A 14,921-nucleotide genomic window follows, 5' to 3' on the forward strand; every position below is an offset into this window, starting at 1 on the left:
GTGGACCAACGACAGCCTTCCCCGCTTCGCTCCAGGTCCCTTCTACAACCTTCAGGCAGCACCAAAAGCTGGCTTCTTAGTTTCCAAACATTCAGACTCTTCACAATCCCTGATGCAATGTTATTATCTCTCTCCTAGTGTCTTCCTGTTTACGTTCACTAGTGCGCTAGTCCGCACCTCAAGCACTGGTGCAAGGCAGGGTTACAACACTGCCCCCACCTTAGTCTTTTCGTCCCGAAAAGAAACATGTTCACGGTTGGCCAGTGCAGGTGGAGGTCGGTCAGTGGGGGTCACAGATTGCATGGAGCGTGCTCCCCACAAAGCAATCCACACTGCTCTCTGCAGGTGTCGCTTTCTCCTTCTGCTCCAATTGACCTGCCTTTGGTTAAGGGGAAGTCGTTTCCGTTGTCTGGCCTTTCTCTTAGTTACCACCGACGGCAGACTCATGGCGAGAAGCGATGCAGTGGATGTCATAGCGTAGGTCATCAAGACCATTTGTCTTACACGTTGCTCCAGCAGGCTTTCTCGATGTGCCGTGGGCCCCCAGGAGGCCAGGTTGTCAAACACGGTATAATCTTTAAGCTTGTCTGAAAGACATATCTGTGGGGCACGTTTACAACGTCCTATGTGTCCATCTGCTGTACCACCATCAGCGCTTCTCTTGCTGATACTGGTATCAGGACAAATACTTAGTTGGCAGGTCTTCCGGTGCTCAAATTCTCCCTTTGAGGAGGTCCCGTCATCACAGTTATTGTTCAACGTCTGAGTGTAGGCAGGAATCACGATAGCATGATAAGATCTGTGCTCAGTGCTTTCACAACAAATGTTAGGATTCTTGTCGTAGGAGCCAAGCTTGCACGGCTTGCTATTACAGTCATAGATAGCGCCACCATCAACGGCGTCTCCGTTGAGTAACGGATTGTTTATACATGTCGACATGGTAGCCATCTGATCGTCGGTCTTGCTCATCACGGTATCAAACGTTTCATCAGTCTTGTTCAGCGTGGTACTGATACCTATCTGTTTAATCATGGTACAGATCTGCTCGTTGACCTCTTTTAGTTGTACCTGGAACGAGTTCATCTGATCTGTCACGGTATTCATGAGCTCTCTGATATCTGGTTGTACTTCGAACAGATACGAGTCCGGATCTTCATCTTCGTCCAGCAAGGCTTGTCGAAGGCGTTCTCTCATTTTTTCTTTGGCACAGAAGATCCTCAGCTCCCTGGCTCGGAGCTCCTCTTTTAACTGTTTACAGCTTAGTTCATCTAGCTTCCTCAGCGTTGTCATTGTTTCCTTTCGTTGAGCTGCCTAAATCCCACTTCTGATACCAATTGTTGTAACTCTAGGTTAGGCACTCAACGAATAGGCATGCAACTCAACACAGTGTAACAGGAAATAAATACAGGTGTTTATTCACTAGGACAAACACATAGCATCCTTCAGCTTCCTCAGAGTCTTTCTACTAATTTACCAGTCCTTTAGACAGCAACCCGAATGTGGACCAACGACAGCCTTCCCCGCTTCGCTCCAGGTCCCTTCTACAACCTTCAGGCAGCACCAAAAGCTGGCTTCTTAGTTTCCAAACATTCAGACTCTTCACAATCCCTGATGCAATGTTATTATCTCTCTCCTAGTGTCTTCCTGTTTACGTTCACTAGTGCGCTAGTCCGCACCTCAAGCACTGGTGCAAGGCAGGGTTACAACAATACAAATAGAAATTATAAATAAACAAATATCGGTCTTGAACTCGTACTATCGCAGTCAACTCATACGTCTATATGTGCCTACGTCCATATGTGCCTACGTCTATTTGTTTCTGCGGCGATATGTGCCTACGTCTCTATGCTCCTACGTCACCATGTGCCTACGTCACTATGTGTCTACGGCCGTAATGTGACTACGATCCTATGTGCATACGGTCATAATGCTCGGCATGCGCCTACGTCTATATGTACATACGTCCCTATGCGCATACGCCCCTAGGTCCCTATGTACCTACGTCCTTATGTGCCTACGGTTCTAATTCGCGTACGGTCCTATGTGCCTACGTCCCTATGTACATACGTAACTATGCGCCTACGTATCTATGTGCATACGTCTCTAAGTACCTACGTCCATATGCGCCTTCGCCCCTATGCGCCTAGGTCCCTATGTACCTACGTCCCTATGTGCATACGTCACTATGTGCCTACGTCTCTACATTCCTACGTCCTTATGTACATACGTCCCTATGTACATACTTCCCTATGTGCATACGTAACTATGCGCCCACGTAACTATGTGCCTACGTCCCTATGCGCCTAGGCCCCTATGTACTTTACGTCACTATGTGCCTACGGTTCTATATGCCTTCGAATGTGCGCCTACGTCCTATGTTCCTAGGCCAGAACTATTTGTATTCTTTTTTTTTATTATGTACTGGCACTTTCATTATATAGCCAACTACGGACAATAAAGATTATTATTATTATTATTATTATTATTATTATTATTATTAATATTATTATTATTACTTCTAGCTCTAGACTGCTGATTTAGAATTAAATCTACCTCTAGATCTAGAATCTAAATGCAAAAGACATTAGGTTTACATATAATTGAAGCAAAGCTTAGATACTCTATCAATATTCTTAAAGCAACTTTAAATTTAATCATCATCATAATCACACTCCGTTTGAGTGAGGGCTTGAGAGGCTCAAAACCTCTCATGCTAAAGCCCTGGACAGAAACCCTGCTGTCTTGCGTAGTGCATACACGTCACCATACAGGTCGAGAATTTTTGGTTTCCCAGACCTGTCGAGGCGGAGATCATCAAGTCTGGGGCAGTCAAACACTCCGCAGCGGAGGCACCGTGAATCAAAATTTGGCCATAGCCGTGAGAAATATGAGCCAACACTACAGTGGCCTGTCCTGCACTGTGCCATAATAGCTTGATCAGGCCTGGACAGCCCTCACCACTGGAAAGTGCGGCAGGGCACCTCAAGCGCTCCCAGACTCCGCGGGCTTTTTGCGGACTTGCCCCAACACTTAAACCACTTTTCCATTTCTGTTGAATTATAGCCAGAGCATGTAGGAAACTTAGAACCTGTTCGGTGGGTGGATTTTCCCTCCTTTGTGGGCCAAGGAATCTGCAATAGTGTTGCCAGTCACACTTATGTGACTCGGTACCCATTGCATTATTACAGGGGTGCCATAGCGTTGCTTTATGCTGTGTAAAGCCATGATGACAGTGTCGATATTGTGGGGGACATTGTCCAGTGACCACAACAATCTGTGTTGCCCTCAAATGTCCCTCGCCGAGTTGAGATTTTTAAGTTCAATAAACCATTTTATTATCTATACATTACGGCTGACTAAGCCATGTTTTCTTTTTAAAATTGCTTTTCTCTTAATAGCTACTAAATGTTGGATTAAACACAATAGAACACTTATTTTTGTGTGTATTTCCTTGTGTTCAGTATGACTGTAGTCCTTCTGACCAGCGTGACGAAGACGGTCTAGACAATGACTGTGATGGAATTGTCGATGAGGAATATAGAAATGGATTAGGTAAGATGAAAACCAAACAGTAAATGAAGTACTGATGGTCACGCCTGAATGCTTGATTGATAGTGTCTCGGTTAGAACACCTAGGTCATTCTTCGACTAAATAATATTTTGTATTGGAAGAAAACCCCTCTAAAACTTGCCTTTTTTTAAAAAAAAATATTCCGTTAACATTATATTCTCGCAAACTCTCAATTAGGACGAGATTGACCTATAAACACGGAGTAGGACATAATCCAAAGATTTTAACTGAGTCGAAAATAAGAAACCACAATTTAGGTTCCACAGCCTGCTCTTCCAGAGCCTATTGAAAATGTTACAGTTGAATGTTTGAATATTTAGAACATTTTAATAGCGGAATGCACATCCACAATAATGAAGGCTTACATTTCAACATTCTCAGTTTAAGTTTATCTAATTAGTAAAGTAATATTTATCCCCCTTACAACGTTAACCAACGAATACAAGTGTACACAGACTCCATAGAGAAAATTTTTTATTTACTAGTCAACCGGCGGCGTATCATAGGCTGCTATTTTACAGGGCCGGCCTTAGGCGTTGGGAAACGTGGTCGTGAGGATAGGTGCGCTTGAACTTAGCTTGGCTTGGCTACCTATGAAGGGGGCCCGAGGTTCGACACCCCACTCGGACCGAGTTGTGTTACTAAGCGCCTAAAGGCAGCACGGAAAAACCTTCTCCCAGATACCCTCTCCCCCACCGGTCCACAAATGACATTGGACAAAACCGCTCTGAGCATGCTATAAGCATGAAAGTAGCGCTATATAATAGCCATAATCTTTTTTAGGCTAATGCAGCCTATTCGACTGCAGTGGGGCCAGCACTTTCATAGGAACCGCATTTTCATAGGACCCAGGCTAATTCTAGGTTTATAAATTATTAAATTAAACCATTTTATAACTTATAACAGATTTCCCGTGGCCTCCTGTCGATTAACCAGAAGCTCCTGAAAATCTCCTGAAATTGCTTAATATTCCTGGAAAAATCTGAAAATTATTAAAATCTTTAGAAAACTCATACATATCTTCTGTAAAATATAGACAAAATGTGTCCTTTTGGGGGAGTCATTCAAAATGGAAAACGCAAATCCTAAGCGGGATAAAAAAAAAACGGCATTATGCAATACCTGTAATTGTGGAATCTAGTGAAAGAAGCTTCTCGCACCTCATCTAATGATGACTTGAGATCAACAATTCTCGTAGATAGATTGTAACATTTGGTAATTCTTGCTATTGAGCGTGATCTATGTAGGAAATATATTTTTTTTATGATATACCGGTACTGTATGTCTTTGCTAAACACAAGGCTCCTAAAAGTAATTCTGTACTTAGTAAAAAATGAATAAAATGCAAAGACAAATTTATTTTCTAATACAAACTCTTAATTTTCACTTATTATCCGTATCCCTACCCAAAACTTAGCCCCGCGAAATCCGTTTCGTATTGGACCCCACAATGGTTAAGTCCGGCCCTGCTATTTATTGACGGGTGAATACAGAGTAGATTACGTGTTCTCTTTCCATGACTTCTTGGTCACAATGGTTAAGTCCAGCCGTGCTATTTAGTGACGGGTGAATACTATTTGTTCTCCCCCCCCCCTCTTTTATTTTTTCGCCTCTAAAATTACGTGGTGTAACTCTAGTCCGTATGACTTGCTGAAATAAAAGAGTGATCTTTCCATTACTTGGTGTCCAAACTCAAGAGAATTATATATAAAGATGTACGTTATCAGTTTACTTTGTACCGGAAGTGGAATCACATGCATGTATCCATGCATCCGGAAGTGACATCAGCTGGATTTAAATCAGCTACTTTTTCACTTTCGTAACGTTTCTTTTTTTTGTACAAAGTTATCCGGGGATTTAGACTATTAAACAAAGTGTCATTCCATTGAAAGCAAAGAAATTTGTTTCTATTTCAATCTGATCCTCAGACGACGACGGCGATGGACTTATAGATGAGGACACGTATAATGATTCAGGTATTTTCTCGTTTTGTTCATGTGTTAGTTATTCTGTCAATGTAGCAACCCTTCCCCCCCCCCCCCCGCAATCTTTATTATTATATTACCTTCACCTTTATCTATTCCTTAGTCTGTTGGACCGTTGGGGCACCATGCAAGATTCGCCGACCGTTTTTCTCTATTCCTCTCTGTTTTCTGCCATAGAACCTCTTTCAAAGGCAGACCCATGCATTCTTTTATGTTGTCCTCCCACCGCTTTCTCTATCTGCCTCTTCTTCTTTTTCCTGGTACTGTTCCCTGAAGGAAGGTCTTTGCGAGCCCCGAAGACCTTGTAATATGGCTATAGATTTTTATCTTTTTTTGTTTACGATAGTTAACAAGTCATCATGGGGCAGTAACCCTAACCCTAACTAATATATATATATATTGTTAGGTATTTCTTAATCTTCTGGCTAAATGTATTAGTTGGCACACAAATAAAAAACACTGCAAAGAACTTGACGACTCAACTTTCAGTTTCATATAACTTTAATGACTATTAACTCTAACAATTCGTTACTGTAACATGTAGCGTAGAAGACTGTACAATATCTGTCAGTTTACAGTTAGCTATACTTCGTTGCAATTCATCTCTTCACTTCGTTGCAATTCTTCTCTTCTCAACTTGCATCGAGCCGTATTCCACAGAACAGACCAACGACACACTTCCCAGTGTCGCTCCAGGTCTCCCTAAGCTGAACCAAGTCGTACTCAAGTCTACCACATCAGAGCCGCACACGTCTTACATCGACTGTATCGACTGTAACGGCTCAAGTCCACTGTAGTTCGCTGTATAGACTTTAACGACAATTGTCCACTCCAGTTAACTCTACCCTAGTTAACTTGCATCGAGTCGTACACATTTCTCTTCCACTAGAGCCGCACACGTCTTACATCGACTGTATCGACTGTAACGGCTTACTCACGACTGACTTTCACATTAACTCTCTGGCTTATATAATCGCTTGTCCAATATTGCAAAAACACTGCTAGTATCCTCTGGAACAACACGGGAGGAAACATCACATCCTGTCGTTGTTTATACAAGTCGATTCCAGAGAACACCTGCCCCCTTCGTAGATCTGTTCGTCCTCTGGAATAACACGTGAGGACACGTCACATCCTGTCCTTGTTTATACGCGTAGATTCCAGAGAACACTGGCTGCTTTGTCATCTCGCTGGGGTCGCACGTTGACCTCTACTTGTCACTGTTCATTTGTAACACTATATATATATATAGATAGATAGAGAGAGAGAGAGAGAAAAAGAGAGAGAGAGAGAAATATATAGATATATATATGTCTAATTATATACGTATTCTAAAAGCTAATGTTACGATCGCGTCTTTATGTCACTTTGTAACTGTATACGAAATCATTGTTTTGATTTACTTTTCTGACTTAATGAAGTCTTCTAAATATGTATGTAGTCTTGTTATCGTGAAATTGTGTATAATGTAAAAATAAATGCGACTACGTCGTCATTAAGTATTATTGTCTCATCTTAGTTGTCTTAATATAGCTGTCTCAGTACTGGGCTTTGTCCGGGAAGTGGGGTTCTCTACGAAGATCTGATTTATGAATTTGTGAACATTTACATTAGATTTTTACCAAATTATTAAATTTTTACTACCTTTACTATTTAAACTGATTTTAACCTTGATTTCAATGATTTAACTGTATAGAATTTAGCCCTTGTTATGTAGAGAGAGAGAGAGTAGTTCTTAAGGGACTGCAGGCACGACATGGCCTAAATTGTGCCGATGTGCCTAAAATCAAAATCAAATCAAATTAAATGCTTGAGTATAGTTGACTCTACTCTCTCTGTTTATAAAAAATATTTTTAATAATGTTGCTGGTATTTGTTTTTTTCTTTCTTATTGGATGATAAAAATAGAATGCTCATTTAAAATCTGTTCTGCTTCTTCCTCTCTGTCCAGATTGCGGTAAAACCGGCAAATGGGGGAAAGGTTGCCTTATAGCCTGCGCGGACTTTTGCTTAGATGACTGTGACACGAACACTGGTGCATGCACGAGCTGCCTGAGTGGCAGAACCAATTCGGACAACTTTTGTTTAGATGGTAAGACTTATCACATATTGAATTAGTTAGTGAAACCAGGAAACATACTAAATACGTTAAACATTTCAGACAAGGATGTATATATAGATTTATTCTCCTTATTACGTATTGACACTTTTTTTTCTCACTTCCCATTTTCGGATTAAGGTGAAATTCAACATAATTATTCATAATCGATGACAATACACGAATCAATTCAAAAGCTACCCAATTAGTTAATCATTTAGTAATAATTAAATAATTTTGTTTTTTTATAGCAAAAAGGGACATAAACTCTGCAATTTTCACATAAATAGGAGTAATTGCCGGTTCTTTGCCTTAAATAGGCTTTGTTTTTAAAAAGTTTTCTTTCTCTATTGCTTGTTACTGTCTGAGATTACACGTAAATTTCTTGCTTTCGCCCCTTTATATGTGAGAGATAACAGTTCCGTCTGTTAAACACTTAGTTTAGTTTAGAGACGCGCTTTAGTAGACGGGCTTTGAACGAGACATTTTGGTAGGTTGAATATAATTTATGTGAAACACTACACTCATCCTTAATCTTCAGAATCGAATGACATAATGACATAATGTAGTTTCGTTGATTTTAGACTCTTAGCGGGAATAACACCATTACAGTTACAGGCTCGACTGTGGCCCATACTGTAATAAAGTTCGTTATCTCGCTATAACAGTAAGTGATTCAGTAGCGACCTCTTGTGGTGATGAATATTTGGATTTTTTAATTCTTTTAGAATGTCCAAAATTTACTTACGGACTAGATTGCATGGAAAACTGTTCTGAGAAATGTAATGGCAGAGACTGTGTTGAACGTTCTAGAGGACAATGTTTATGTAAGTTGTTTTTTCTTTATGTATGTTTAACAAAGACATCTTCTTCCCGTCATCTTTTTGCCGTTGAGCTCTTTTTGTTGTTGAGCTCTGATCTCTTTTTGTTGTTGAGCTCTGATCTCTTTTTGTTGTTGAGCTCTGATCTCTTTTTGTTATGTTCTTGTTCTTGTTTAAATATAGTTCTACAAATGACAAATGTTTATAGTTATTTAAGTCTGTAATGTCTGAGGACCTAACTGCTGAAATGTGGACCTAGCTGTGGTGAATCTTGGTGCAACTTAGCCGTTGGTCAAAGCACTGGACAGCTTGGCCTTGCTAGCCACAGAAAAATTCGTTTTCCAAATTTAGAAGGACGTTTATTTAAAATTATTTAAGTTTGTAATGTCTGAGGACCTAACTGTTGAAATGTGGTTAGTCTTGGTGCCACACAGTCGTTGGTCAAAGCACTGGTCAGCTTGGCTTTGCTAGCCACAGAAAAAGCGTTTTCCAAGTTTAGAAGGACGTTTATTTAAAATTTTTAAAGTTTGTAATGTCTGAGGACCTAACTGTTGAAATGTGGTTAGTCTTGGTGCCACACAGTCGTTGGTCATAGCACTGGTCAGCTTGGCTTTGCTAGCCACAGAATAAGCGTTTTCCAAGCTTAGAAGGCCATACTTTCTCAATGTTTTATTTTGTGCATGTTTGTGGACTTTATAGATACAAAACAAACAGTAAACATAAATGTTTATATTGAAGATATGGTAAGAGTGGGATGTTTGGCTAAGCAGCAGGAACGGCTTCCTATCAAGGAGACTCGAACTCGTTTCCCAACTTCCACTGGTTCCACTAAAGAACTTGGACTTTAAAGTACCGAGTATGAATGATAAGTACCGAGTATGAATGATAAGCTATTATACTATATGCAAAGTATTTTCTTTAAAAAATGCGATTGAATAACGAAAAAAATATTGATCAATAGAAAAGAAAATGCAGTTAAAAATGTTTACAAGAATGGGAAGTGAGGGTGCGGTGGCCGAGTAGTTAAGCACTAGGCTTCCGAACATGGGGTCCTGGGTTCGAATCTCAGTAAAGACAAATTTTGTGTTTTGGAAAATCTTTCATGAGATCTGAAAGCCATGCTTTTTAAAATTATTTTATTTAGTCTTTGTTCTATCACCAGTGAAATATTAAGTTATAATGGTTTAATTTAATAATTTACACCTAGAATTAGCGCGGGGCCTAAAAAAGTGTGGGGCCCCACTGCGGTCGCATAGGTTGCAGTGGCATAAGGCCGGCCCTGAATTAGCGTCTATTGTTGAGCTATCAAAATACTAATACATTTGACCAGCAATATTCAGTGCGCTCTGGGCTGTCGTCACGGCTGTCACAAGTTCGATCCTCGTATGCTGCCATCTTTGTCCCTCTGGACGACTGAGCTGGGACGTCAATATAATCGTCTCTGAAGGAACGTCTAAAATATATAATATTAAGTTATTCAACTACGTCCTGTTTCAGCACTGGACAATATGTCGAGTCCGGTTCCTGTAATGACATCAGATATGTACGACACATCGGAACTGACCGACTCATTCACACTGTCCGACACATCAAATCTGGCCGAAACACCACGTCCGCTTGACCCGACAAAAGAGAATGACACGCAAGACACAAGAGAGCATCCCGAGAGTGAGGACACACAAGAAGAGGACAGTAGCGCATTATGGGTGGTCATTCTGGCACCATTGCTGATGGGAGTCTGTGGAGTCATTTACATGATGTGAGTAGGGTGACGGTAGGTCTAGTGTCATGTATCAGTTTTAGAACCCCTGTAATATTTGGTGACTAGTGGTCACTTAACTATTGCGTGCGGTCAGCATGAGATTTTTGCTTGGTCAAGTGGACACCTCAGTTGTTCTTAGACTCTCAGAGCGAGAGGAGTGATATGGTTATTTTTTTGACAGCAGAGTTATGTATTAGTATTGAAGTATTGAAGTTATTATACTTGATTTGAATTCGGGATTATTTTCCTTGGATATGTATAATGTGTGATGGCTGAAGTTGCCAATATCTTTTGTGATTTGTTTCTATATGTAATAAAATCCATGTCTGCTGACCAGAGTGTTTATTAATAATTCTAAATGTTGTCGTTGGAGATTTTAGTATATTAGTGTTCTCACGCACCTGCAATTCTAGTGCGTGTGAGAAAGTATTTAGTTAAGAACATTATAGTAATACCAGAAGAGGTATCTACAACACTCAGAGACATTCGCGTCATCACGCCTGCAACAAAAACAAGGCCGTGACATCTAGTAGAATCTGAAAAACATGTCTATGTCTATGCTAACGCTATGCCTCTATCGACCACTTATATAGACCTACTATGTATTCAATACCCATTCTCTGGTTCCAAATAAACATATTAAAAACTTATATAGACTCTTCTTTCAATATCCACTTTCTTTTGCCAAAGAATATATTGGCCACTTATATAGGCCTTCCATTCTTTCAACATCCACTCCCCTCTGTCAAAGATAGTTTGATCACTTATAGTTAAACAGACCACTAGCATATTTAGAAAATTTGAATGGGGGAAAATCTTTTCTTGGTAACCCTAACCCTAACGCCCAGTAAGCCTTAACCCTCTTTATGAAAGCGAACACAGAGCATATATATATATATATATATATATATATATATATATATATATATATATATATATATATATATATATATATATATATATATATATATATATATATATATATATATATATATATATATATATATATAATAATAAGTCTTGTCATGTCAACCGAGGGAATAATAACAACTGACCTCACAGATACTTTCAAGGCCCTTGTCATTCCTAGGAACATTCTCGTAATCTGTCAGAGGGCGGTACTTCTGCAGACCTGCCACATCACCAGAAAATTCCTCGGTGGAAACTTATAAAGGGACTACGATGAATTTTGTTTCTCTTTAACGAAACTCGACCCTGGCTTCGCCAGAGAATGAATACTCGCTCTTTTATAATAATAATAATAATAATAATAATTGCAGAACATCTTCAAATTGTGTAAGATTTAAAAATACGATCAAAACTGCTCGCCTCCAGCAACAAATTAGTTTCCTTTCTACGCAAATATGACTCCGAAGCAACCCCTCTGAACCTACACAATGCTGATGTCAATGTCGGTTTGGACAACGTAGGGCATGAGATTCGCCAATGGGAAGAAAAAACACTCCACGGAAAATTTCCGGCTTCATTACATGGGGACAACATCGACAAGGCTGCTTCCTTAACATGGCTCAAAGCAGGTCATCTCTACCCTGAAACAGAAGGCTTTGTTACAGCAATACAGGACAGAGTAATCAGGACAAAAAATTACGAGAAGCATATCCTGAAACTCAATGTTGTCGACGAATGCCGAAAATGTGGAAATGTGGGCGAGTCGATTGAACACATTATGGCAGGATGTCCAGCCCTATCAGAATCAGCCTACCTAGGTCGCCATAACCAAGTTGCAAAGTTAATACACCAACACCTGGCTTTGACGTACAAATTGATCGGTAAAGACACTCCCCCTTATTATAAATACTCTCCGCAAGAGGTTCTCGAGTCTACTGAACATCTGCTGTACTGGGATAGGCCTATTCTGACCGACAGAACGGTAGATTTCAATCACCCTGATCTGCTGTTCATCGATAAAAAAGAAAAAAACCGCTACCATTATCGATATCGCCGTACCACTGTCTCATAATTTAAGAAAAACTGAGATAGAAAAACAAAGAAAATATGGGAACCTAGGCTTGGAGATTGAGCGTCTATGGAAATTGTCCAAAATAACAATATACCCCATTGTTATATCAACCGAGGGGATAATAACAACTGACCTCACAGACACCTTCAAGACCCTTAACATTCCTGGGAACATCCTCGTTGCCTGTCAGAGGGCGGTACTGCTGCAGACATGCCACATATACAGAAAATTCCGCGTTGGAAACTGATAAAGGGTCTACGATGAATTTTGTTTCCCTTTAACGAAACTCGACCCTGGCAGCACCAGAGAATGACTACTCGTTTTTTTATAATAATAATACTAATAATAATAGCCTTTATATAGCGCAACAAAAGAAATCGTAGAACATCTCTCAGAGTTTGATATTCTTTACTTTGTACACTGTATTTTCAATCTCCTGCCTAATTGTAAACCATTTCTCTATGACAATACAGGTGTCAACTCCTTTTTTTTGTTGTTTCTTCGCTCTAGATTTAGACGTATTCCTAAAAAGCTCGATGGAGAGGGGCCCGTGGGTGATCAAGTTCAAGATTCTCCTGGAAAAGAGCCGTCCAGTTTGACTTCAGACACAAGGAGGGGAACATTAATTTGAGCCGCTCCAGTTGATGGGGGAAATAAAAACACATTTCTAAGTTTATTTCTCAAACAAATACATTGTAAGTGTAACAAGACGAATAGCAATAGGCTGGTACAAATTTTGCGTCTGAGGAATTTTAAAACATCAACTTGATTATCTGGTTAATCTTTCGGTTTGACATTTTTGTTTTGTGTATTGTGTCCGGTACTTCGACTTTTTATAACTACTCTTGTCTTTTTTTTTTTCTGGAATAATAAATTCATTGTTAAACTAAGTGATTTAGTTTCGTGTCATTCTCGTTTGAATCAGGAAAGTTGGTTTGAATATTGACGCCTGTGCAAACATTCTTTAATTTTCTACCGAACTAACAACTCAACATCACTAAGTACAGAAAAATGATGACCAATAACCAATGACTGGACACACTCTGATTGAAAGCAGAATAAATGAGTTTTTTTTATTTAAATGTTTCTGTTCTAGACTTAATGGAGAGGAGACGACCACTTCATCCAGATCTGATGTACCTGGGTGTATATTTTCTGGGAGGATTTTATATGTTTTAGAAAGGCTTCTTTCATGAAATTATGAAAACCGAATTATACACAAACATAATCTTGAAAAGATATAAACTTAGACAATAGGGTTTCAAAGATATATCTGTATCATTTTGTCTGTCTGTATGTATCTGTCTATCTGTCTGTCTGTCTGTCTGGTTTGCGTGTTTACAGCTGTTGCACTAACGAAAAGACTGGATCATTTCATTAAATTGGGACATCTTGTTTTATTTCATTTGGCTTTATAAATATTTTTTTTAACAAATATCAACTATATACATAAATATTGTCGTGGGGAGACATACACACACATATTTATATATATATATTAGGGGTGCACAGGATAGTACTTTTTGATATATATATATATATATATATATATATATATATATATATATATATATATATATATATATATATATATATATATATATATATATATATACACAGTTTTTGTGACTGTACGTATCGATACGGCGTACTGCACCTTTTTCAATGAGGGAAAGAATTATTACTTTTCTTGTATTTTAACGTTTATTATTAATATATTTTATTAGTAGTTAAAAGTTAGGCAATCCATCACTGAGTACCGGCACCTATTTTTTTTTTTTTTTTTTTACAAAAAAGCACTGTATATATATAAGACCTAACAGAAAAGACAAATCTACTTGAAAGAATTAAGTTCGTGTTAAAGTATAATTTCTAAAAAAAGACAGACGTTTATTTAAAATGATTTAAGTTTGTAATGTCTGAGGACCTAGCTGTTGAAATGTGGTTAGTCTTGGTGCCACACAGTCGTTGGTCAAAGCACTGGTCAGCTTGGCTTTGCTAGCTACAGGAAAAAAAATGTTTTTCAAGTTTAGAAGGCCATACTTTCTCAACGCTATTTTTTGTGCATGATTGTGGACCTTTAAGTATGAAATTAACAGTAAATGTAATTTTTTATATTTAAGAGAAAGTATTAGTAGGATGACTTGCATTAACCGCTTGACATCCTATCAAAGAGACTCGAACTCCAATTCCGACTTCCACTGGTTCCACAGGAGGCGCGGTGGTTGAGCGGTAAAGCGCTTGGCTTCTGTACCGAGGTCCCGGGTTCGAATCCTGGCGTAGGCTGGGATTTTTTATTTCCGGGATCTTGGGTGCCTCTGAGTCCACCCAACTCTAATGGGTACCTGACATTAGTTAGGGAAAAACAAAAGGCGGTTGGTCGTTGTGCTCGCCACATGACACACTCGTAAAACCGTGGGTTACTGAAACAGATGAACTTTGCATCATCTGCTCTGTAGATAGCAAGGTCTGAAAGGGGAACTTTACCTTTTTACTGGTTTCACAAGTTCACAAAAGAGTTTGGACCATAGCGTGCTGAGCAAGACTGATAAGCTATTCTACACAGTAATTCTAAATAACGCGTTCAAACAACGAAAAAAAAATAGATCAATAGAAGAGAAAATAGATCAATAGAAGAGAAAATAGATCAATAGAAGAGAAAATAGATCAATAGAAGAGAAAATAGATCAATAGAAGAGAAAA

The 14,921-nt window shown here is 39.1% G+C and overlaps 1 protein-coding gene across 1 annotated transcript in view; it reads left to right on the top strand.

Annotated features, from left to right (window-relative positions):
• The window catches only part of LOC106058458 (uncharacterized), a 47,220-nt gene extending 34,112 nt beyond the window's left edge, over positions 1 to 13,108 (top strand). The window contains exons 13-18 of the mRNA XM_056017528.1: positions 3,462 to 3,552; positions 5,500 to 5,547; positions 7,508 to 7,648; positions 8,383 to 8,481; positions 9,973 to 10,234; positions 12,729 to 13,108. Coding sequence (XP_055873503.1) covers positions 3,462 to 3,552; positions 5,500 to 5,547; positions 7,508 to 7,648; positions 8,383 to 8,481; positions 9,973 to 10,234; positions 12,729 to 12,849 — 762 coding nt within the window. The 3' untranslated portion in view covers positions 12,850 to 13,108. The remainder of the gene's footprint in view (positions 1 to 3,461; positions 3,553 to 5,499; positions 5,548 to 7,507; positions 7,649 to 8,382; positions 8,482 to 9,972; positions 10,235 to 12,728) is intronic.
• The last annotated feature ends 1,813 nt before the right edge of the window (positions 13,109 to 14,921 follow it).

The sequence above is a fragment of the Biomphalaria glabrata genome, chromosome 18 (assembly GCF_947242115.1).
Source record: "Biomphalaria glabrata chromosome 18, xgBioGlab47.1, whole genome shotgun sequence".
Classification (NCBI taxonomy): domain Eukaryota; kingdom Metazoa; phylum Mollusca; class Gastropoda; family Planorbidae; genus Biomphalaria; species Biomphalaria glabrata.